Raw genomic sequence first — 23,851 nt, 5'->3', positions numbered from 1 at the left:
ACACATTTTAGCTTCATTCTGATGGGAATGAATTTGAAAATATCGTAAGGCTAAATGACTGAGTTTGCAAAAAGCGTCAATTTGCCTGCTTCAGCATGAACTGGATTTTAAGTGTTTTTTTTTTTGTCTAACGTGAACTTCTTCGGGAATCCAAACCACAAATAAATACATTTAAAGACTAATAAATAATAATAATAATAAAAAAAAAATCACACCTGGACAACCCCATGTGGCCACCAATGGAAATGCAACCTGGAGTTCTCAGAACTCTCAAACTGGACCAGACTGAAGAATCGTGACTGTAGATTCAATTCATTTGTAACGGTTCAGAATAGCGCAATGACGCAAAGATTTAAAAGAAAAACAGACATTCAAACAAAAAGTGGCCTATGACTCAAAATGTTTACAAAAGTGATTTTTTTTTCCCCCTTAAGAGAAACAGACGGTATGTAAATAGGTTTTTTTCTTTTAAGGAGACGGTTTAAGGACATGGGAATGCAAACTGTCGTAAGATGGATAACGCTGCATAAATAAAGAGATGGGAATGGTACCTGCTCTCCAGCAGCGCCTCTTCCACGTGGGATGTCCCGTATCTGGACGATGTCTCCAGCGAGTGCTGACTCATGGCTGACAAGAACTTCAGTATCAGCTTGGTGCTTTCCGTTTTTCCCGCACCGCTCTCACCGCTGCAGGGGACAAAACACCACCTGCCCATGAGCAAGGCACACAGTACCAACCAGCCCAAAGGCTGCTGTGCTGACAGTGAAGTGGACTTAAAGGCCGACTGACAGCTCATCATTCAGAGGTCCTTATTCTACAATGCAGCGACTAGATGGCAGAATGCACCAACACAGCAACCATCAGCAATCAAACTACAAACCAGTCTGAAACCATTATTACACATAAATAATGGAATTGCTGGTTTAGTTTCTTATTTTTGGAGTGTGAAATGGTGACTTGAAGGTGAGAGAAACAGCCTTGTGACTGGTTCAATCCCTAAATGAGACAGGCATGGAGGTGGCCTTGAGCAACTTAATCCTGGTGTGAAGTTAAGTGCCTTGCATGGCGGCATGCGGGCGTTGGGGTGGATGTGTGTGTTTAGCATCAATGTAACACGCAGTCTGTTAATGACTCGTCTTTGTGACTGTATGAGTTATTAATGAAAACAGGTTTTATTCCTTTGAGACAATAACGCCACTCCTGTGCATTATGATAATAACAATAATAATAATAATAATTAGTTCCACAGTATAAAACATTGAAAATATAAAGCCTGAACATCATACCAATAAATCAAACTCCAAACAGCAAGTAAAAACATATAAACCATGAATAGAGAGACCAATCCTCAGACAAGTTCAGCCAAACATAAGAACTCTGAGGCCCACTGTGGAATCTGAGGCTCTTTAGGTGTTTAATATATTTATTGAACTTTTGACAATATAAAAATACAATACACAATACAAAATTAAAAAAACCACCCTAAAACAAAGAACATGTGGACTTACTTTAAAGGCACATAGTTATATGTACACAAGAATGAGAAGAAACAGATAATAAATAAATACACATAACCAACCAAAATCATTCAGAGAAAAAAAATAATGTCATTAAACAAAAACTACTCCCAAACCTGTGTCGATGGTTGGTCAAAGAATATCAAGAACAGCTTCCAAACTTTATAAAATTTCTTTTCAATGCCCTTCATTAGACACCTGATTATTTTCAAGGTTTAAACTGAACAACACATCTTTATCTGGTGTGATATGGTGGGTGGGGAAGTTTCCTTCCATTTTAAGAGGATGAGACGACGAGCTAAGAGAGTCCAAAAGGCAAAAACTCTATGACCTCCACTTGGGTAAACCCAGTCATTCATGGGTGGAATTAGTTTGTTTAAAATTTTAACCATAAGTCAAAACTGCCTGTCATGACTCCTGTGATACATCTGTAAGTCTGTATGGCTGTGAAAATAAATTTTTTCTCCCCCCTCTTCCTTTCTCTCTGGTAGCCAGCTCTCCTCTGCTGGCAGAGGATTGAGCTCTACCTCTCATACAGTAGTGTTTAGAATAATGACAAAGAGACAAAGTTTTTATTCGGCACACAAAATATTCAAATAGAAAAAAAAAATGAACAATTCCACAAACGCATAAACAAAACTAGTGAGTCCGAAAGGGTATGGGCTGAAGCAAAGCTTATTAGCGCCCACCCCTGCTAGTACAAGTCCATCAATTCTAATCAGTCATATTTACATAAATACAAATTCACTACTACATGTCGACACACAGACATACACATCAATATACTATTCACTTATAATTATATTTATATAGTACCAGATCACAAGAAAGTCAAATCAAGGCACTTTACGCAAGTAAGGACTAACCTTACCAACCAACCCCCAGAGCAAGCAGTAGGCAACTGTGGTGAGGAAAAACTCCCTATAAGGAAGAAACCGCAAGCAGACCAGGCTCTTGGGGGTGACCCTCTGCTTGGGCTGTACCATATATACCTATATACATATGTATATACTTTACATACATAAATATATACATATATATATATACATACATATACACGGTCACTTATATACATATACACCTACCCATATCTATATATCTACATACGCATATACATACCCACACATTCAAATATACAATAAATCCCACTTATAAACTGAACATTCCCTATAAATCAAATTATATTTGCTTCTTTATGATATTTAGACATGATGTTCTTTTTGAGTAGTTTCTTAAATCTTACTAAGGTACCACTCATTCTAACCTCTGTTGAACATTTGTTCCATTTCTTCACCCCAACCACAGACACACAAAAAACCCTTTACATTTGTTCTTACTGGTGGTTTCATAAATATTGTACAACCTCTTAAACTATATCTGGATTCCCTCAATCTGAACAGACTCTGGACATGCCTCAGTAAGGCTTGGTTTTTTGCTCGAAACAAAGTTTGAATTGTAATGTAATCGACCAAATCTATGAATTTTAATAAATTTAAAGACACAAATAGAGAATGAGTTGGTTCACGATAATGTTTACTGCAGATGATTCGTATGGCTCCTTTTTGCAAAAGGAATATTGGATTGGTGTTTGATTTGTAAGTGTTTCCCCATGACTCAACACAATATGTCATATATGGTACCATCAGAGAATGATATAAAGTAAGTAACCCTTCGTGTGGCAGTATGTCTTTGGTTTTATACAAAATGGCTATAGTTTTTGACAATTTTGATTTCACATAATTTATATGTGGTTTCCAGCTAAGTTTATTATCAATTATAACACCTAAAAATTTATTCTCTCTTACTAACTCAATTCCCTTATTGTTTATAGTTAAATTTTTACATTTGGGTGCCTGTTTATTTCCAAATATAATACATTTGGTTTCCCAAGGTTGAGTGACAGCTTACTAGCATCAAACCAAACCTTAAATTTTTCCAGTTCTTTCTCCACTATGTCCAGAAGCTGTTCAAGATTTTCACCGTTACAGAACACAGTTGTATCATCTGCAAAAAGGACACCTCAGTGAACTCGACACTCAATTTATATAATTTATATAGATTATAAACAACAAAGGACCCAGCACTGAGCCCTGCGGCACCCCACATGTGACTTCCCTGAGTTTAGAATTTGTATTATTGAATTGAACATACTGAAATCTGCCTTGTAAATAACTAGTTATCCATTCATATGCCAGACCTCTGATTCCATATTTCTACAGTTTAGTTAATAGTATTCTATGGTTAATTGTGTCAAACGCTTTCTGTAAATAAAAAAAAAAAAAACACCTACTGTATATTGTTTATTGTCAATTGCAGTTGCTATATTTTCCACAAAGTCCATCAAAGCCTGTGATGTAGTTCGAGACCTTCTGAATCCATATTGTTCTTCACAAATGATGTTATGCTTCAGTAAATAATCATTTAATCTTTTAGCAAATATTTTTTTCAAAATTTTGGAAAATTGTGGGAGGAGTGATCTAGGTCTATAATTAGAAAATGTGTGTTTGTCACCAGTTTTAAACAGAGGAATTACTTCATTTGAGAAGGAAATTTACCAGTACTTAGTGACATATTGCAAATGTAATTGAACGGTTTTACTATACAATCAATAACTTTTTTAATAAAGCCATATCCAAATTATTAAAATCAGTCGATTTCTTACTTTTTGAACCATGAACCAGATCAAGTATTTCCCTTTCGTGAGTACTACCAATGAACATTGAAACAGATTTGTTAAACATTGAATTATTTACCCAGAAGTTATTAGTTAGTTAATTGAGTCAATTTTACTGGCAAGATTTTTACCCACATTAACGAAGTATTCATTAAAGTGTTCAGCAATAGACTTGTCGTTATCAGTCGTGATGTAGTTGTTACTCTGAAAAAATGAAGGATAATCTCTACTCTATTCTTTTTTACTATTTCATTTAATATGTTCCATGTGTTTTTGATGTTATTTCTATTTTTGACAAGTAACTCATTATAATGTCTTTTTTTACTGAGTCTCATGATATTGATTAACTTATTCTTATATGTTTTATACTTACTTTCAGCTTCCTTAGTTTGTAGTTTTATGAAATGTTTATATAGTAAGTTTTTCTTTTTACATGCCCTCTGAAGCCCCTTAGTTATCCATGGTTTATTGCTATATTGATTTCTATATATTTTGTCAACAAATGGACAGTGTTTATTATACAAACTGGAAAAAATGGAAATGAAAGCATCATATGACCTGTCAACATCATCAACAAAAACATCTGACCAATTCTGACTTGATAAATCCTCCCTTAAATTTTCAATTGTTTCAGGTGTTACTTTTCTACTCATGAATTTGGTATTGCTTCGATACTTACAACAACCCTCCAATGCAAAGACTGAGAAAACTGGCAAGATTACCGGATATAGTGTTAGTTAAAATATTGTCAATGAGAGTTGTTGAGTCCATAGTTATTCTGCTAGGATGAATGATGGTTAGAAACAGTCCTAAACAGTACAAGGTGTTTATAAATGAAGTGATTTGTGAATGATTGTGAGGGTTTAAAAAATCTATATTGAAATCTCCACAGACAAATAAATGCTTATTTCTGTCGAGTTTGTTGTACATTCCTAAGATAATGTCTTCAAAGGTGTCAATATTTGTCCCAGGAGCTCTGTAAATGCAACTAACAACTATGTTTTTGGAGTTTATAGATGTAATTTCTATGGTAACACATTCCATGATGTTGTCCACTGTAAATGACATGTTAATGAGTTTACAGTTATAATCTGACCTTACAAACAATGCAACGCCTCCACCCCTTCTCGTCTGCCTATTAACCAGGAACAATTCATAACCATCAAGATATACCAGATCTTTATTATCCTCATTTAACCATGTTTCCGAAATTGCAATAACTGAAAAACTTCAGCCACTCTATTTTCCAGCTGCACCAGACGCCGGTCTTTCTCAGCGTTCTGGAGCCGTAGTGCCTTCACCTCCTCCACCAGATCCATGATTGATTTCTGTTGCTGCTTCAAACAGAAATCTCCTCTGATAAGAAAGTCCAGAGATTTTTTAATATCGTCACCTTCCTCCGCCGTCAGAACCTTCTTAGGCCCTATGGTCGGCTTGTGGGCTGCTTGGCGATCGCTGATGTTAACAGCCTGCGTTGTTTGTCACCGGGATGGATCTGTGCTGCGCTGGTGCCGTGCGGCCTCGGTGTTTCCGCGCTGATGGATCCGCCGTGGCTGCACGAGGCCTTGGGGAAGCGGCACTCGTGACGCGCGGCTTCAATGACGCAGCGCGCGGCCTCGGTGAATTCACCACGTTGGGCAGGCCTCGGACGTTGTTGCTGTCCAGCGGCGGGGCTAAGTTCCCGGTTGAGGCGGTATTCCCACTGTCCGGGTTGGCAAACACCAGCGTGGCAGATGGCAACTACAAACACCACCTCTGAGGCACAAAAACTCAGGTACAAACTTTTTGCAGCTCGCTCTTTGAGGACACGCAGCTCTGACTGACGACGATAATAATAGTAGTGCTGTGTGACTAAAAAGATTAATCCAGGTTTTGAGTATATTTCTTATTGTTACATGAGAAACAAGGTACCAGTAGTAGATTCAGTGGATTCACACAAATGCAACAAGACCAAGCATTCATGATATGCACACTCTTATGGCTATGAAATTGGGCTATTAGTAAAAAAAAAAGTAGAAAAGGGGGTGTTCACAATAATAGTAGTGTGGTATCAGGAATAGAGTGAATCAGGTGTCCCCTATTTAAGGATGAAGCCAGCACCTGTTGAACATGCTTTCTCTTTGAAAGCCTGAGGAAAATGGGACGTTCAAGACATTGTTCAGAAGAACAGCGTAGTTTGATTAAAAAGTTGACTGGAGAGGGGGAAAACCTATACGCAGGTGCAAAAAATTATAGGCTGTTCATCTACAATGATCTCCAATGCTTTAAAATGGACAAAAAAAAAAAAAAAAAACAGAGACGCGTAGAAGAAAATGGAAAACAACCATCAAAATGGATAGAAGAATAACCAGAATGGCAAAGGCTCACCCATTGATCAGCTCCAGGATGATCAAAGACAGTCTGGAGTGACCTGTAAGTGCTGTGACAGTTAGAAGATGCCTGTGTGAAGCTAATTTATTTGCAAGAATCCCCCGCAAAATCCCTGTGTTAAATAAAAGCAGAAGAGGTTATAATTTGCCAAAGAACACATCAACTGGCCTGAAGAGAAATGGAGGAATATTTTGTGGACTGATGAGAATAAAACTGTTCTTTTTGGGTCCAAGGGCCGCAGACAGTTTGTGAGACAACCCCCAAACTCTGAATTCAAGCCACAGTTCACAGTGAAGACAGTGAAGCATGGTGGTGCAAGCATCATGATATGGGCATGTTTCTCCTACTATGGTGTTGGGCCTATATATCGCATACCAGGTATCATGGATCAGTTTGGATATGTCAAAATACTTGAAGAAGTCATGTTGCCCTATGCTGAAGAGGACATGCCCTTGAAATGGGTGTTTCAACAAGACAATGACCCCAAGCACACTAGTAAATGAGCAAAATCTTGGTTCCAAACCAAACCAAAATTAATGCCTCGCAGATGTGAAAAAATCATGAAAAACTGTGGTTATACAACTAAATACTAGTTTAGTGATTCACAGGATTGCTAAAAAAGCAGTTTGAACACAGTAGTTTTGAGTTTGTAGCGTCAACAGCAGATGCTACTATTATTGTGAACACCTCCTTTTCTACTTTTTTTACTAATAGCCCAATTTCATAGCCGTAAGAGTGTGCATATCATGAATGCTTGGTCTTGTTGGATTTGTGAGAACCTACTGAATCTACTGGTACCTTGTTTCCCATGTAACAATAAGAAATATACTCAAAACCTGGATTAATCTTTTTAGTCACATAGCACTACTATTATTCTGAACACTACTGTAGCTGTCTGTCTGCTACAAAACATGTAACAGACACGCACTAAAATGTATGATTTCAGGCTTTACAAATGTGTTTAACTGTTAAGCTTTATTCACTATGCCCACAAAAATATGTTAGTAGTCTAAAACGTATTGGAACTAAATTTAGTGGAAGTTAATTAGTCCGCTGATGTTTTCAAAGTTAGCTGAAAAGCTAATCAGTTAACAAAAAAGTTATCTTTGCTAATTAGCGGTTAACAGATTAGCAGAACTGTGCCCACCACTGTACAAAAGAAGCAAATGTGCGCTCACATTAAAAAATCTTTTAAATAATTACAACCTTTACATTGCCACATGTTAACCGCAGGATACTGCAATGATGGAAGGAAAAGATTATTAGACAAGATTGGACTGGAGAGGCTCATCTGCTGCAGCTCAAAACATTTTCGGAATTGTGAATACTTGTGAAATTAAATGACAGGGGTAGTGATGTACCAATCAAGGAGGATGGAGACCCAGGACAACAAAGTGTTTTTCCATTTTTAGCCAGATGGGGCCAGCGTCACAAAAGTTGTAATACACCCAATAAGACCGACAGCATAAGTTGCACGCTAGGGTTATGACTACAAAACCTTTTTCAAAACTTTCATTTTCCTGATGTTGCATTTGATGAACTTTTACCCATAGATCACTTTTTTGAAGTTTATTTCATTGGATCATGAAAAAACCTCCCGCACCTAGCACCACATCACTTTTAAAAATACACGAGTTTACACAATACTATTTAAAAATAACGTAACAAGAAAAGAATTAACAAGTATCAAGAAATATCAAGAAAATATATACAAATAAATATTGCTAAAATATATTATTAAACTAATTAAAAGAAATAAAAAATAAAGGTAAAATAGATGATGGGGGAGGTGATGGTCTAGTGGTTAAGGTGTTGGGCTTGAGTCGAGAAGATCATGGTTTGAAATCCCCATCTGACTGGAAAATCACTAAGGGCCCTTGGGTAAGGCCTTTAATCCCCTATTGCTCCCGGTGTGTAGTGAGCGCCTTGTATGCCAGCACCCTGACATTGGGGTGAATGTGAGGCATAACTGTAAAGTGCTTTGAGCATCTGATGCAGATGGAAAAGCGCTATATAAATGCAGTCCATTTACCATTTATATAAATGCAGTCCATTTATAGATAAACATGAACATGCCACTCAACAAAGTCTGCTGCAAAACTGGTGTCTAAACACTTTGTCAACCAGAAAAGCGTCACAGGTACTTCAAAGTCTGGCTGAAGATGGAGTTAGTGTACCAACACCATCACAGTCTGTTGTCTGGCGTCGAACAATCAGAGATGCAGAACAAGTTAAGAACCGCCTCATGGAACTGATCTCTGAAGAGAAATTTTGTTTGCATTTTGATGGTAAGAAAATTGACAATAAGGAGTACCAAGTTGTGTACTTGAAAAATGACAGAAGAACATTACAACTTGGCATTTTGGCTTGTGACAGTAGAACCACTGCAGACATCTATATACCAAGATAGGACCTGCTTGATGAGTACAATGCATGGAACAGTATTCAGATGATCATCTCTGACACAACAGCAGTCAATACTGGTCACAAAAATGGTGTTGTAGCCAGGCTTCAGAGAACATTTAGAGACAAGGGATTCGATGAACCTCAATACATCGGCTGCCAGCACCACATTCTTGATCTTGTTCTGCGACATGTGTTGGACTTCTTTTTTCCTATACGGTCACAGTCACCTAACATTAACTACGAGTTTATTGATGAGATTTTGGAACAGTATGATGATTTGCAAAATGCACACATGGGCACAGAAGTGATACCAGAATATGAGAACCTTGGCTGGAGACATGATTTTAAATTCCTTTTTGAGCTTTGTGAAGCATACAAGTTTTACAAAATGGAGGAAAAATGGCCTCACATCAAATGGCACAAGCTGCCATCACTTCACAGTGCCAGGTGGAACTCACGAGGAATTTTAGCACTTATTGCATTTTTCCTTCTTGCAAAGTGGTAAGAACAGCTGAGGGTAACTTGCGATTTCATTGCAACTACATGGTCACAGGCCTGGTTTTCTAACCAACACCATTCATAGACAGATTATGAAGTCCTGCTGTCAGCAATATCCAAACTTAAGTGTCCCAAAGCTGTGAAATGCTTCTCTACTCATAGTAGCTGAGAGAGCTGTAAGGTTGATGGAGGAGGTTTGTTCTACTTCCAAAACAGACAAATATCTTAGCAGCAAATTTATTAACACTAATATACAAATCTGAAACACTATTAAAAACACGACAAATGCTATATGTACTCATTTTCATGTATTCCTCATGTGTATTGTATGTAAAACTGACATGTTATAATAAAGAGTGTTTGAGCCGCTCAGTGTTTTAATGTGAAATATGAAACTGTCTTAGGTGCGGGAGGTTTTTTCAAGGTCTGGCAAAACCAAAGTCATTTTTGTGAGTTTTAGGTAAAAGTTAATCATTTATAACCCCAGGCTAATAAATTTGAGATTTGTCATAACCCTATTGCACGCCCAAAAGTAGAAACAAAAAATTGGGTAATGCCAGATGCTGTTGTAAGATCTCACTTTTTAAACAGTGTTTTTTTTTTTTTTGCCATTCCAAATGTAGGCTGAGATGACTGATTCCAATTTCTTAAAATATGTACCTGGTTAAAAAAAAGAAAAAAAAAAGAAATGGGGAGACAATGGAAAAAGTAACAAAATTGGAGGAGAATTGACATTTTTATGGGATCGACTCGTAATATCAACGAGAGAGGAAGAGTTGACCACTGAACCACAAGAGTTGTTACGCTGAACCTCATCCAATAGTTTACTAAAATTGTGTTTGTAGAGGTCTTTATAAGTCTTCGTTACAGAGTTGCCCAAATAAACTAAACCAGGTGTAGTAATCTTAAAAAAGCAGCAACAGCTCGCTCTGACTTAAGTTTAATTTGTACCCAGAAATTCCCCCAAACTAGCCGAGGAGCTTTAAATATTGCCTAAGAAACAAACAGCAAAAGGTCATCCGCATATAGAGATACATTATGTTCAATATTACATCTTGTCATGGCTTTAATTAAGTTATTAGATCATTCTGATTTTCTCTCCTGACCCAAGAACTCACACTGAACATGTTTGCACCATACTCCAGACCTTGTTGTGTCATGATTTGTTTGTGAAAGCACAAAAATGTGAATTACATAAACTGACCATTTTGTTTTGGGGGTTTGTAATTGCGGAGTGGGAAATTAAGATGGACCCTGACAAGGTGGCTGCTGTGCGTGACTGGGCTGTTACCTCCTTCCGCAAGGAGGTACAAATGTTCCTGGGCTTTGCCAATTTTTATTGTAAATTCATTCGTAATTTCAGTTCTGTGGCGGCAATGTTACACAACATCACGTCGTCCCTCCGGCTGTTTGTCTGGACACTGGAGTGCAATGAGGCTTTCAGGGTTCTAAAGCAGTGCTTTACAGTGGCCCCCTTGCTGCTCCTTCCTGACCCCGCTCGACAGTTTGTGGTTGGAGTTGATGCTTGGTGCAGTCCTGTCATAGCGCAACCCTGCAGACAACAGGCTGCATCCATGCATCTATTTGTCCAAAAAGCTGACCGCCGCAGAGAGTAACTATAGAATTGGAGGCCGCGAATTATTGGCGGTGAAAGATTTAACTTTGTACTTTTATACCGACCAGGCTCAAAGAATGGGAAACCAAACGCTTTATCCCGTCAGGGTGAACTCGCCTCGTCAACACCCTGTCCGATCCAGGAACAATTCTGCCAGCATCCTGCTTTGCCTCGGCTATCACTTGGGAAATCGAATCTAGGGTCTAGTCTGCTGCTGATGGGGTCCCGATACTTCCCGGTTGTCCCACCGGCAGGATGTTTGTTCCGGTCGCGCTCATGGGGGACGTCATCCGGTGGGGCACGACAGTCATTTTTCCTGTCAACCCGGGAATAAAGAAAACTATTTTTATAATCCAACAGGGATTTTGATGGCCTGGGTTATTCCAAAGATGTTGCAGAGTATGTCAATCCCTTTTAATCTTGTGCTATGTATAAGTCCTCCAATCGTCCACCTGTCGGGTTGTTAATGCCTCTGCCCGCACATCTGTGGTCTCACATAAGGTTGGATTTTGTAACCAGGCTTCCACCCTCTAAAGGTAACACTGTGGTCCTCACTGCTGTTGACAGACTGTCTAAGATGGCACATTTTGTGCCTCTACCCAAACTCCCGTCAGCTAAGGAAACTGCCGAGGTTATGCTAAGTCAAGTGTTTCGGCTACATGGGTTTCCCCAGGATATTGTATCTGACCGAGGGCCGCAAATTGTGTCTCATTTCTGGAGGGAATTCTGCTGTCTCCTCAGGGTTTCAGCCAGTTTAACATCAGCCTACCATCCACAAACTGAATGACTTAATCAAGGGTTAGAGAAAGGCCTCCGTATACTACCCTTGCAACAGCCTGCCACCTGGTTCACACAACTACCCTGGATCGAATTAGCCCATAACCACTTGCCCTCTGTGTCTACTGGTTATTCCTTTCTTCATGTTGTGTACGGTGATCAACCCTCTCTCTTTCCTCCCACAGATCTTAACTCCTCAGTCCCCTCTGGCCTCCGTCGTTATTCTCTGCTGCTGACAAACCTGGGAGAAGGCTAAGAGAACCTTAATTTGCACCTCCCAATCCAATTAAGACCACTGCCGACCGAAAGAGGTCCTCTGCAACTACTTACGAGCCCGTCCAGAAAGTTTGGTTGTCCACTTGCCATCTCCAGTTAAAAGGCCTGCCTAGAAAACTGGCTCCCAGGTTTATCGGTCCATTCCCGGTGTCTAAAGTAATTAATCCAGTTTCTGTTTGTCTCCATCCCCCTACGTCACTACGCATTCATCCCACTTCCCACAGAAGTCATCTTAAACCAGTCAGATCCAGTTCTTTCTTTCTTTTAACAAAACATACATAACAACATTGATATTAAGGTATTTTTACCAGCAACACACGATCACGATTACCGTCAAAAGTGAAATAGTTTCAACTTTTGGTGCAAAAGGCTAATGAATTTTGTTTTCTCTGTAATGACGAGCAAAGAGGCAGTGGGAGGGTAGAGTCACCCCATTTTAATCTGGTAAATTAATTCAATTATTGTGCATTTCTTTCCTCCTTCTACTGTTCAACGGGTGTTGATAATCTGCCTCAACTTCTTTTAATAGTTCGAAGCCTCCAAGCAGTGTTTCCTCACTACAAATGCACTGCACCATGGTTCAGTTTGGTCTGGATCGAGACCACCTCTTTTGTGCTTTTGGTCTGGATCGGAGTAGGAGGCAGCGTTCACACCTGCTATTTTGGTTTGGACCAAACAAAGTATGCATGAAAATGCCTGAATACATAATATAAATCTCATTGTTTTGTTTTATATTACTTCTGATTAAATTTTAAAAATAATCAAATACTTCTCCACCACTCAAATTCCCCTCAAATTCTGTTGCTATTTTGGTAAACTGTCTGCAGGAAGTAAAAACTTGGTTGGCCCAAAACCTTTTAATTCTCAATGAGAAAAAACTGAAATTGTTGTTTTTGGTTCTATACTATCTGCTGGCTCGACTGATGTGCTTGGTCCTTTGTCTCCCTATGTACATGACTCTGTTAGAAACTTGGGGGTAATTTTTTGACAGCTCCTTTAAAATGGACAAGCAAATTAATTCTGTGGTTAAGGCCAGTTTTTACCAACTCAGAATCTTAAATAAAGTAAAGACCTATCTCCCAGCTTGTGCTTTTGTTCATAACATCTTGTTTAGATTACTGTAACTCGCGCTACTGTGGGCCTGACCAGTCCTCTCTAAAGCATCTGCAGCAAGTCCAGAATGCTGCTGCATGACTGCTCACATGAATGAGGAAGCGGGAGCATATTACTCCTGTGCTTGCCTCGCTTCATTGGCTCCCGGTCCCATTTAGCATTGATTTTAAGATTCTGTTGTTTGTGTTTAAGTGTTTAAATGGGTTGGATCCTGAATACCTCACTGAGCTTTTGACTCTGTATGTACCAGTCAGATCAGTTAGGTCGGAAAACCAGCTTTTATTAAATGTGCCCAGATCTCGATTAAAAACTCAAGGTGATCGCGCCTTTTCGGGGGCTGCGCACAAACAGTGGAACAGTTTGCCTTTAAACATCAGAGCAGCAGAGTCTTTTAAATCTGCTCTTAAGACATACTTTTTTGTTTTGGCTTTTAATACAATTTAAGCTGTATGTCTGTTTTTTTTACTTGTCTTTTATTTGGATTTTAATTGCCCTGTTTTTGTAATGTTTTGATATTGTTTTTAACATGTGAAGCACTTTGGGCATCTGGTATTGTTGAAAAATGTGCTATATAAATAAAATTGACATTGAAATTCTTACATAATTTTAAATTTTATTATAAAGTTGATTATCTATAATGATCTCTCAAGGCTCATCTGCAGTACCTTCAAAGCCCACCAGGGGGCTGTGGTGCACCTACAGTGCCTTCACATTAGTGCCACAGTCAGTGGCACTAATTCATATTTACAACCTAACTTCACACTGTCAACACAGCTGCAGTAGCCCGACAACCAGCCTGAATTAGGCCGGATACTGGCCACCATTTAGGAGTGGGAATTCCCACTCCTAAAAGACCAATACGAGAGCAGCGCTCGTGCCACACCAAAGTGAGGATAACTGCAGCGTCTCAGCTGCTAACCAATCACAGGCTAGGAGAGAGAGGCCAGTATGCGGCCTAACTGAGGTCAGTTGTCGGGCAACAGCTGCAGCAGGTCTGCAGCCATCAATCTCCCCACCACGCAGTGCAACCTATAGATAAGGGATTGTAATAGCATGCAGAGCTGCTGTGACATGACCAGCTTTCCTGCAGGCATGAGAAAATATAGAAAATATTACTATGCACTTCTTCAGCAATAAATTGACAAGTGTGCAAAGTTGAATTTTTGGGCCTTTTGGGGGCCCTCAGAACAATCCAAGGGCAATTCAATTATAGTGTTGACTGTAGGCAGTCCCCCAAAAAATCTTTATGCAAAACTAGAGAAACTTTTCCTTTTTGCAATAAACTGAACAGCATGAAATATTGCATTTTTCGTTGTTGTTGTTCTTAAGGGTCGCCCCAGGGATGGGGGGGCAGGGGGCTAAGAATGCATAATGGATGATGACATCTTTCCTGTAGGAAGCTGTAGGCAGCCTCCCAAAGAGTACTGACTGCTGTTGGTAATTTAGATTTTTTTGCCCTTCTTGGGGGCCACGCTTGGATTTAATCAGAAAGCCCAACTTACCATAACCAGACAGCCCCACCCCCAATGATTGCCTGTACCAAATTTCTGCACAGCGTGTCGTGCACAATATGCTGTGCACGTGTGAATCCTGATGGCATTTGTCTTGTGGACCTCGTTCCATAGGACTAAAAATTATCATCATCAATCAAGTCTTCCATTTCTTCTTTGTTTGTTTTCCATTTTCAGTAAAATGTGCTGATGTTCTGTTGGGACACTCTGTCAATCAATCAATCAATCAATCAATCAATTTTATTTATATAGCGCCAAATCACAACAAACAGTTGCCCCAAGGCGCTTTATATTGTAAGGCAAGGCCATACAATAATTACGTAAAAACCCCAACGGTCAAAACGACCCCCTGTGAGCAAGCACTTGGCGACAGTGGGAAGGAAAAACTCCCTTTTAACAGGAAGAAACCTCCAGCAGAACCAGGCTCAGGGAGGGACAGTCTTCTGCTGGGACTGGTTGGGGCTGAGGGAGAGAACCAGGAAAAATACATGCTGTGGAGGGGAGCAGAGATTAATCACTAATGATTAAATGCAGAGTGGTGCATACAGAGCAAAAAGAGAAAGAAACACTCAGTGCATCATGGGAACCCCCCAGCAGTCTAAGTCTATAGCAGCATAACTAAGGGATGGTTCAGGGTCACCTGATCCAGCCCTAACTATAAGCTTTAGCAAAAAGGAAAGTTTTAAGCCTAATCTTAAAAGTAGAGAGGGTGTCTGTCTCCCTGATCTGAACTGGGAGCTGGTTCCACAGGAGAGGAGCCTGAAAGCTGAAGGGACCTGATTATTCAGAACCTTATAAGTAAGAAGAAGAATTTTAAATTCTATTCTAGAATTAACAGGGAGCCAATGAAGAGAGGCCAATATGGGTGAGATATGCTCTCTCCTTCTAGTCCCTGTCAGTACTCTAGCTGCAGCATTTTGAATTAACTGAAGGCTTTTCAGGGAACTTTTAGGACAACCTGATAATAATGAATTACAATAGTCCAGCCTAGAGGAAATAAATGCATGAATTAGTTTTTCAGCATCACTCTGAGACAAGACCTTTCTAATTTTAGAGATATTGCGCAAATGCAAAAAAACAGTCCTACATATTTGTTTAATATGCGCATTGAATGACATATCCTGATCAAAAATGACTCCAAGATTTCTCACAGTATTACTAGAGGTCAGGGTAATGCCATCCAGAGTAAGGATCTGGTTAGACACCATGTTTCTAAGATTTGTGGGGCCAAGTACAATAACTTCAGTTTTATCTGAGTTTAAAAGCGGGAAATTAGAGGTCATCCATGTCTTTATGTCTGTAAGACAATCCTGCAGTTTAGCTAATTGGTGTGTGTCCTCTGGCTTCATGGATAGATAAAGCTGGGTATCATCTGCGTAACAATGAAAATTTAAGCAATGCCATCTAATAATACTGCCTAAGGGAAGCATGTATAAAGTGAATAAAATTGGTCCTAGCACAGAACCTTGTGGAACTCCATAATTAACCTTAGTCTGTGAAGAAGATTCCCCATTTACATGAACAAATTGTAATCTATTAGATACATATGATTCAAACCACTGCAGCGCAGTGCCTTTAATACCTATGGCATGCTCTAATCTCTGTAATAAAATTTTATGGTCAACAGTATCAAAAGCAGCACTGAGGTCTAACAGAACAAGCACAGAGATGAGTCCACTGTCTGAGGCCATAAGAAGATCATTTGTAACCTTCACTAATGCTGTTTCTGTACTATGATGAATTCTAAAACCTGACTGAAACTCTTCAAATAGACCATTCCTCTGCAGATGATCAGTTAGCTGTTTTACAACTACCCTTTCAAGAATTTTTGAGAGAAAAGGAAGGTTGGAGATTGGCCTATAATTAGCTAAGATAGCTGGGTCAAGTGATGGCTTTTTAAGTAATGGTTTAATTACTGCCACCTTAAAAGCCTGTGGTACATAGACAACTAATAAAGATAGATTGATCATATTTAAGATCGAAGCATTAAATAATGGTAGGGCTTCCTTAAGCAGCCTGGTAGGAATGGGGTCTAATAGACATGTTGATGGTTTGGATGAAGTAACTAATGAAAATAACTCAGACAGAACAATCTGAGAGAAAGAGTCTAACCAAATACTGGCATCACTGAAAGCAGCCAAAGATAACACTCTGGTGGTCACATGACCTCATGGCTCATCCAGACAGTGATACTCTGAGGGAGGTTTTGTGCCGGATGTTGCCTCGGGGCTCCTGTGACCTCACATGCCGCTCCAATTAACAGGCGTCTGCTCTGACCTCAGAGTCTCCTCTGGGGTCAAGAGGTCACACAAGCTGCTGAGTGGAGGCAGCTGAAACCATCAGAACATTTTCTTGGTCTTCACATAACCAGCAGGGGGTGCATTAACATTTTCACTTTTAAAGGAGAAATTTTGCAGTCCCATCATTTAATAATAATAATAAATAAATAAAAAAGACTGTCAAGCCAGAATTCAGTGCCAATGCATGAAGGAAATCCACTAAGCTCCAAAAAGACCTCCCACAAAAGAGCCGAGACGTGCAGGTTTTGGGGGTTTCTTGTTTGAGAACTGCATCCGTAGAAGTCCGAAGCAGCAATAATGAGCATAATGAGCTCCTTTTCACCTCCCTCTGTCTGGACCCAATTACCCATAATTCCCAAACCTGGCGAGAAAGCTTTCTGCCATGCCAAATTAAACACCCTGTGGGTGGGGCACCGCCAGGTTCCCCAGTTTACGATGGTTCGCTTGCGTGGGTTTGGTGTGAACCAGGTTATCTGCTGTGTCAGCTGGGTCAGACTGGGTCGACCAGAATCAGCATATGAGAAAGGACCCAAAGCAAAAGGAAAATGGGTCTGACTCGTGTCCTTGGTGCATACTCGTGCAGGTTTGGAGGACGCAGACTTAGCGTATTATGTTATCTTTATATTTCCTAATAACCAGTGATGACCAGTGATTTATGCAGTCCATTTACCATGATGCTGGTAACGCGTTACTTAGTAATGCGTTACTCTAAACTAACCGCTTTTTTTTGTAACGAGTAATCTAACGCGTTAATCTTTCCAAATCAGTAATCAGATTAAAGTTACTTCTCCAAGTCACTGTGCGTTACTATTATTTTTGCAGTGTGGGTCGATAGCAGCATTAAACTTGGTGCCTGGGCAGGAGGTCGGGGTTTGACTGAACTGCCCACTTTAAGCGAGCTGTGAGCTTTTCATCCGCGGTTTTCTGCAGCAGCTACGACTCGTCGTCACCTCTTAAAGCGCGGTGACAACAGCACACCTGCACTGAGCTTTACAAAGACATTTTTATGCTTTTTTCTCCTTTATTTAGAATTCTGAGCTGAGTCGCTCCGTATCTGCTTGTTAAAAACAGCTGATCCTCTGCGACACGTCAACAACTAACACTATTTTCCATTCAAATGCACCCAAACTCTCTTTCTGAGGACCACATGATGTGAAAACGCAATAAAACTTTCTTACCTGTAAATATGGTCGTTTTCTGCATAAATAAATGTTATCCATTCTTTGTGCTCAAACGCCAATGCAGGGGCGAATCCAGATGGAATGGGGGCGTGGGACAAGGATGTGACACCCCCCCCCCCCCCCAACAACACCCCTAGATTAAAGGCACAGTTTTGAAGCCTTTTTTTTTTTCTACAACTACTAATACTACTTATAATAATAATAATTTCGACAAGTAAAATGTTTAGAGAAAATTTAAATGTTAGAAAGAATTTAATAGTTATATTTATAAACAATGTAGGTTCGAAATTGCAAGTTTTACTGTTACAGTGCTGTCAACAGTTAAATATGAGGTCAGGAAAGAGGTCTTTATTTTACTTTTTATAAAACAAGTATTTATTTTCATTGAAGTCAAGAAAGGGTGACTATAAAGTGAGTTTTGGCAAAACAAGTATCATTGTCATGTTGAGGTGGCAGAGGGTTGTTGTCGGCAGCTGGGGAAAGTAACTAAAAAAGTAACTAGTAATCTAACTTAGTTACTTTTACAATTGAGGAATCAGTAAAATAACTAAGTTACTTTTTCAAGGAGTAATCAGTAATCAGTAATTAGATCACTTTTTCAAAGTAACTGTGGCAACACTGCTAATTACACACTGAACTGCACCATATCAGAGGTGCACCAGCTGAAATCTACGTTTTACTTGCTGACTAGCCAATGAAATGATGGAGCATCTGCTTAGCCATCAACTGCCAAATTACTGGATTTTCTTGACTATATATACTCATTACGTTACATTGCATTGTTTGTTTTATTATTTGGCTGTTTGTTTAAGTACCATATCCAGTCGATTAAATGACTGACTTTGAAAAGGGACCTACCTCATTTAATGACCAGGCCAAAAAGTTTGTCTGGAAATAAATAAATAAATAAATAAATGCCTGCCTTAAATAAGCACCAGGCATTATGTACATTAAAATGATTACATTTGATGGAGTCATTCTTTTTTCTGTAAGTCCGCTGTGGAGTGGTACTTTAAAATTCTACAGCCTGATTTATGCTTTCACAACTCAGTAACTCCGTGGCCACGTAATGACTGCGATGTGGGTGTGACCCTTTTCAAAGTTCTCTGTCACACTGGTGGGTGTCTTAATGCAAATTACTGATGGAATAGTAGGGGGCGTGATGGGGGAACAAGGTAGGGACTTTCTTTCCGTCTGCACCGCCACTGTTCCTGTACAGTCCATGGGTCCTGGTTGGTTGTTTTTTTTCCTTAATTTAATTTTACCTTTTCTGGGCCAATTTCTCCCTCAACGAGCTCCACTTCTTTATACAATCATCAACCTCCAAAGCAACTGTACGTGCAATTTCCCTTGATGAACTGTGGGTCATTTGAGCATCTTTGTAGTTTTTAGACTCAGTGTTGTAAACCTGGTCATATTTGGAGACTTTTCTGCCCAATGTTCTTCTATTTGATCCATGACTGAAATGTAATCGGTGTACGCACTGCAAAAACTTTTAAAATATGATGGAAGAGGAAGGAGTGAAACCTGAAAACTGGCACAGCCAGTTTCACTCACAGCCCTTGTGGTTTCCATTGTTTTGATATGCAGTTTAAATTTTTGGCAGGTGTATGTCAGACTACGGAGAGGGTACGCAAAGATGGAGAGGGCTCTGAAAGCGGTTGTCTGTGGTTTGCCACACCCAGAGATATGTGTGAAACTTCACACCATATGACAGTGCAGGCAGCAAGCAGTATTTTGTTAATATCAATACCACCAAGACCTGCCTCGTTTAGGCGCCAGGCCTGAGCACAGTTTGAAACAATAAATGCCTGGGTGTTTAATCAAGGACATACGGTACTGTTGTTTTTGGAGGCCCTGCAACTTACACACCTGTGTGACTTATATACACCAAACAAACAAACAAAAAAAAAAAATCACACATCTATGAATCATAAGCAGAACTTTCCATCACCGTGTCCCACAGCAGCTTGTTCTCAAGGTTTTTGAAATGGAGCAATATCTCTACCTGGTGCACATTTACCGTTAATGTAGGTACAATAGAATTTTGCCAAGAGCACTAGTTTGTTAATAATAACTATTTTTAGAGAACTTTCATAGGATTCAAAGAATGACAAAAAATAAACTGCAATAATGAAAGTACACCAGAACAAGACACCAAATTACAGATCTACTAATAAAATCAAATGGACTTACATTTTTATTGTAGTGTTCCGTGCACACCTCTTAATACATTTTATGTTTATATGTTTAAAACCTCTCCAGGCACCATCACGTTAATGTGCTGGAGAGGTTTGTGTGTCCCTATGAACCTGAGAGCTGTGTTGTCTGGAGCCTTCATGCTCCTAGTAGGGTCTCCCATGCCAAATTGGTCTCACCCAAGGGGGAAGACTAAGAATGGTTCACAATGATCTGATAAAAAAAACATGGCAGAGGAAATGTGACCTGGCCCAGAGGAAGCCTGGGGCCCCCGTCTGGAGCAAGACACTGAGCCCCTGGTGGCCGGGCTTGCCACGGAACCCGGTCGGGCACAGACCAAAAAGGCAAGGTGGACGTTCTATCTTTATCCTGTGGGCTCACCACCTGCAGGGGTAAATGCTGGCGTCAGGTGCACTTTCCCGTGGCTGGCAGTCAAAGTCGAGGGCCTCAACAGACCACGCTGCTTGATAAGGGCTGGACCTTCTACTTCACTGGAGTTGCCCAGGGCCAGTGTGGAGATACTCATGAGCACCCGGCTGAGGGCAGCTACTGTGGAGTTTACCAAGCAGTTCGAAGTATTTGGCCTTCTTGTAGTCCCTGACTGGAGTTCTGCATTGGGCTCCAGTAGGGGACTCCACTGTTCTGCTGGGGGACATCAATGCACACGTGGGCAATGACAGAGACACCTAGAGATGCATGACTGGGAGGAACGGCCTCCCGGATCTAAACCCAAGATGTCATTTGTTGTTGGACTTCTGTGCTAGTCACCGACTGTCCATAATGAACACCATGTTCAAACATGGTGAGCACCCTAGGCCGAAAGTCGATGATCAATTTTGTAATCATATCATCTGATCTGAGGCCACATGCTCTGGACACTCGGGTGAAGAGGGGCAGAACTGTCAACTGATCACCATCTGGTGGCAAGTTGGATCACAGGGTGGGGCAGGACTTTAGTCAGACCTGTTAAGAACAAACAGATAGCGTGGGTGATCTGGGAACATCTGGAGTAGCCCACTGGGAATGTCTGTAGGAGCCCACTGTCTGACAGATCTTCAACTCACACTACCGCCTTTCTGGCATCCATGTGGAGGTTGGAAGCATTGAACCAGAATGACCAATATCCAAAGTTTCCATTACTGAAGGTGCAGTGGGGAGCTGTGGCCTGAAGGTCTTCAGTGCCTCAAGAGGTGGCAACCCTCAAACACAGTGGTCAGGGAAGATGTACAACTGAAGAAGGAGTTCTTCTGGGATATGTTATCTCGGAGGACCCCTGAGGCAGTTGCAAGGAACCGACAGGCCCGAAGGGCTTCAGCCTTTAGAGTGTGGAAGGAGTTCGGAGGAACCATGGAGAAGGACTTCTGGTTGGCAATGGGGTACTTCTGGCACGAGGTAAGGCACCCCAGGAGAGGAAAACGGGGAACCACCGAAACTGTCTACAGTAAGGATGGGACTGTGTTGACCTCAATTGAGGAAGTAATCGGACGCGGGAAGGAACACTTTGAGGAACTCCTGCATCAGACCAGCGTGCCCTCTACAGTAGGTGCAGAGATCATCAACAATTTCCAGCATGGCCTTTAGAGTAGGTGCAGAGCTGGAAGCTGATGGGGGATCATCATCAATTTCCCTAGTGGAAGTCACTGAGGTAGTTAAACAACTCTGCAGTGGCAAGGCCCCAGGGGATGATGAGCTCCATCCAGAAATGCTGAAAGCTCTGGGTGTGGAGGGACTGTCTTGAGCCTGGTTCACGTGGCAGAATTTTAAAATTGTCTGTAGGTTTCCAAAACTGTGGAGATAAAAAAATCATAGATCAAACAGTGTTGGTCGTCCAGTGTGTGGTGTTCAGCCACACAGTAAGGACAACACCACCATACACGAACAGATTTCACACACGAACCTTCCCAGGTCAGACGGGAAATCTCTCGAGACTAAAAGTGATTTCAGAGTAAACAAATGGAGTTACTTTGTGGACTATTTAGAACAGAGTAAAAAAAGATACAAAAAGAAAAAGAAAAGGCATTCTTTAAAGGAGTGGAGACCGCGTGACCACTGGACTTCTGGTAAGCCATTACAGTTGTTTTGATTTTAGATTTCGCTCCATCACCTTGCTTTCTGATTGGCTGCATGTCACATTCAGCAGGCTGCGTGCTCGTTTGTGGTCGGGGGACACCACACACACTGCAATATCGGGCCAAGACAATCCAACATGTTGAATATCCCCAATTTGCGATCGGAGCGCCTCTGACGTCCTTCCGAGTAGATCAGAGCGCTCTTAACACACCACACACAGCAGGAATAGCTGATAAGATTATCTTTAGCATCATCATAATTGTTGGGGCGTCCTTATGATTGTCGGAAGGGGAAGATCGGGTCTGATATTGGCCTAATTATCTTGCCGTGTGAACCAGGCTATAGATGAGATGTCTTTTCAACATAGCGTTGAGGGAAACTGGGGTGGTAGTCTCCATATAAAAAAAAAGGGGACCAGAGAGTGTTTGCCTAGTCAGCCTCCGTGGTAAAGTCTACTCCAGGGTGCTGAAAAGGAGGGTTCGGCCGACAGTCAAACCTCGGACAGAAGAGGAACAATACAGGTTGCGTCCTGTTCGTGGAACAACGACCAGTTCATTATTCTCACAAGGACCCTAGAGGGTGCCTGGGACTATGCCCATCCAGCCTACATGTGTTTTATGGACATGGAGAAGGCATATGATCGGGTACCCCGGGAGATACTGTGGGAGGTGTTACGTATGGAGTGAGGGGGTCCCTTCTCAGGGCCATCCAATCTCTGTACTCACTAAGCAAGAGCTGTGTTCAGGTTCTCAGCAGTAAGTCGGATTTGTTTCCGGTGGGGGTGGATTCCATATACAGAAAAAAGCTGTGACTTCTATGTGTCTTTTTTTTTTTTTTTTTTTTTTGAGAGATGTGACTTGTACTCCAGTGCATCCATTAAATGGAGACAAGACACAAAAAGTGTTGTAGTTTTATTTGTTCCCCTGACTTCAATTTAAGATTAAAGGAAAAAAATATTATTGCTCCCTTGTTTTCACTCAGGGTTGGCACAGAAGAGCCAAGGTGGACCTGAAAGTTGATTTGGCATGAGTTCCTGATGCAACTCCACCTTACATGGAGAAATGTGGCAGGGGTGGGGTGTGAGAACCTTCTGCACTGAAACCAAGCACACTAACTACTTGGTCACCACCCCTGCCATCTAATTAATATTATTATAACATAAAATTTCAGGTTACATGTGTGCAGCGCATGTGAGAAACTTAAGCAGGTGAAATGTGTGCGTGTAAGCAGGTTTTATGACCCGTGTGTGTGCACGCATGCATGTACATATTTCACGAAGGTCGATATTCTTAAATATAGCACATTTTTGGTGTCATCATAAATATGACATTACAGATGTTAGAC

The 23,851-nt window shown here is 40.7% G+C and overlaps 1 protein-coding gene across 1 annotated transcript in view; it reads right to left on the bottom strand.

The window, feature by feature from the left end:
* myo10 (myosin X) overlaps positions 1 to 23,851 on the bottom strand; it is a 289,282-nt gene that overhangs the window by 148,150 nt on the left and 117,281 nt on the right. Inside the window, exon 5 of the mRNA XM_034183772.1 lies at positions 552 to 686. Coding sequence (XP_034039663.1) covers positions 552 to 686 — 135 coding nt within the window. The remainder of the gene's footprint in view (positions 1 to 551; positions 687 to 23,851) is intronic.

Source organism: Thalassophryne amazonica, chromosome 12, assembly GCF_902500255.1.
Source record: "Thalassophryne amazonica chromosome 12, fThaAma1.1, whole genome shotgun sequence".
NCBI lineage: Eukaryota > Metazoa > Chordata > Actinopteri > Batrachoidiformes > Batrachoididae > Thalassophryne > Thalassophryne amazonica.
This window is presented reverse-complemented; position numbering and strand designations above follow the sequence as displayed.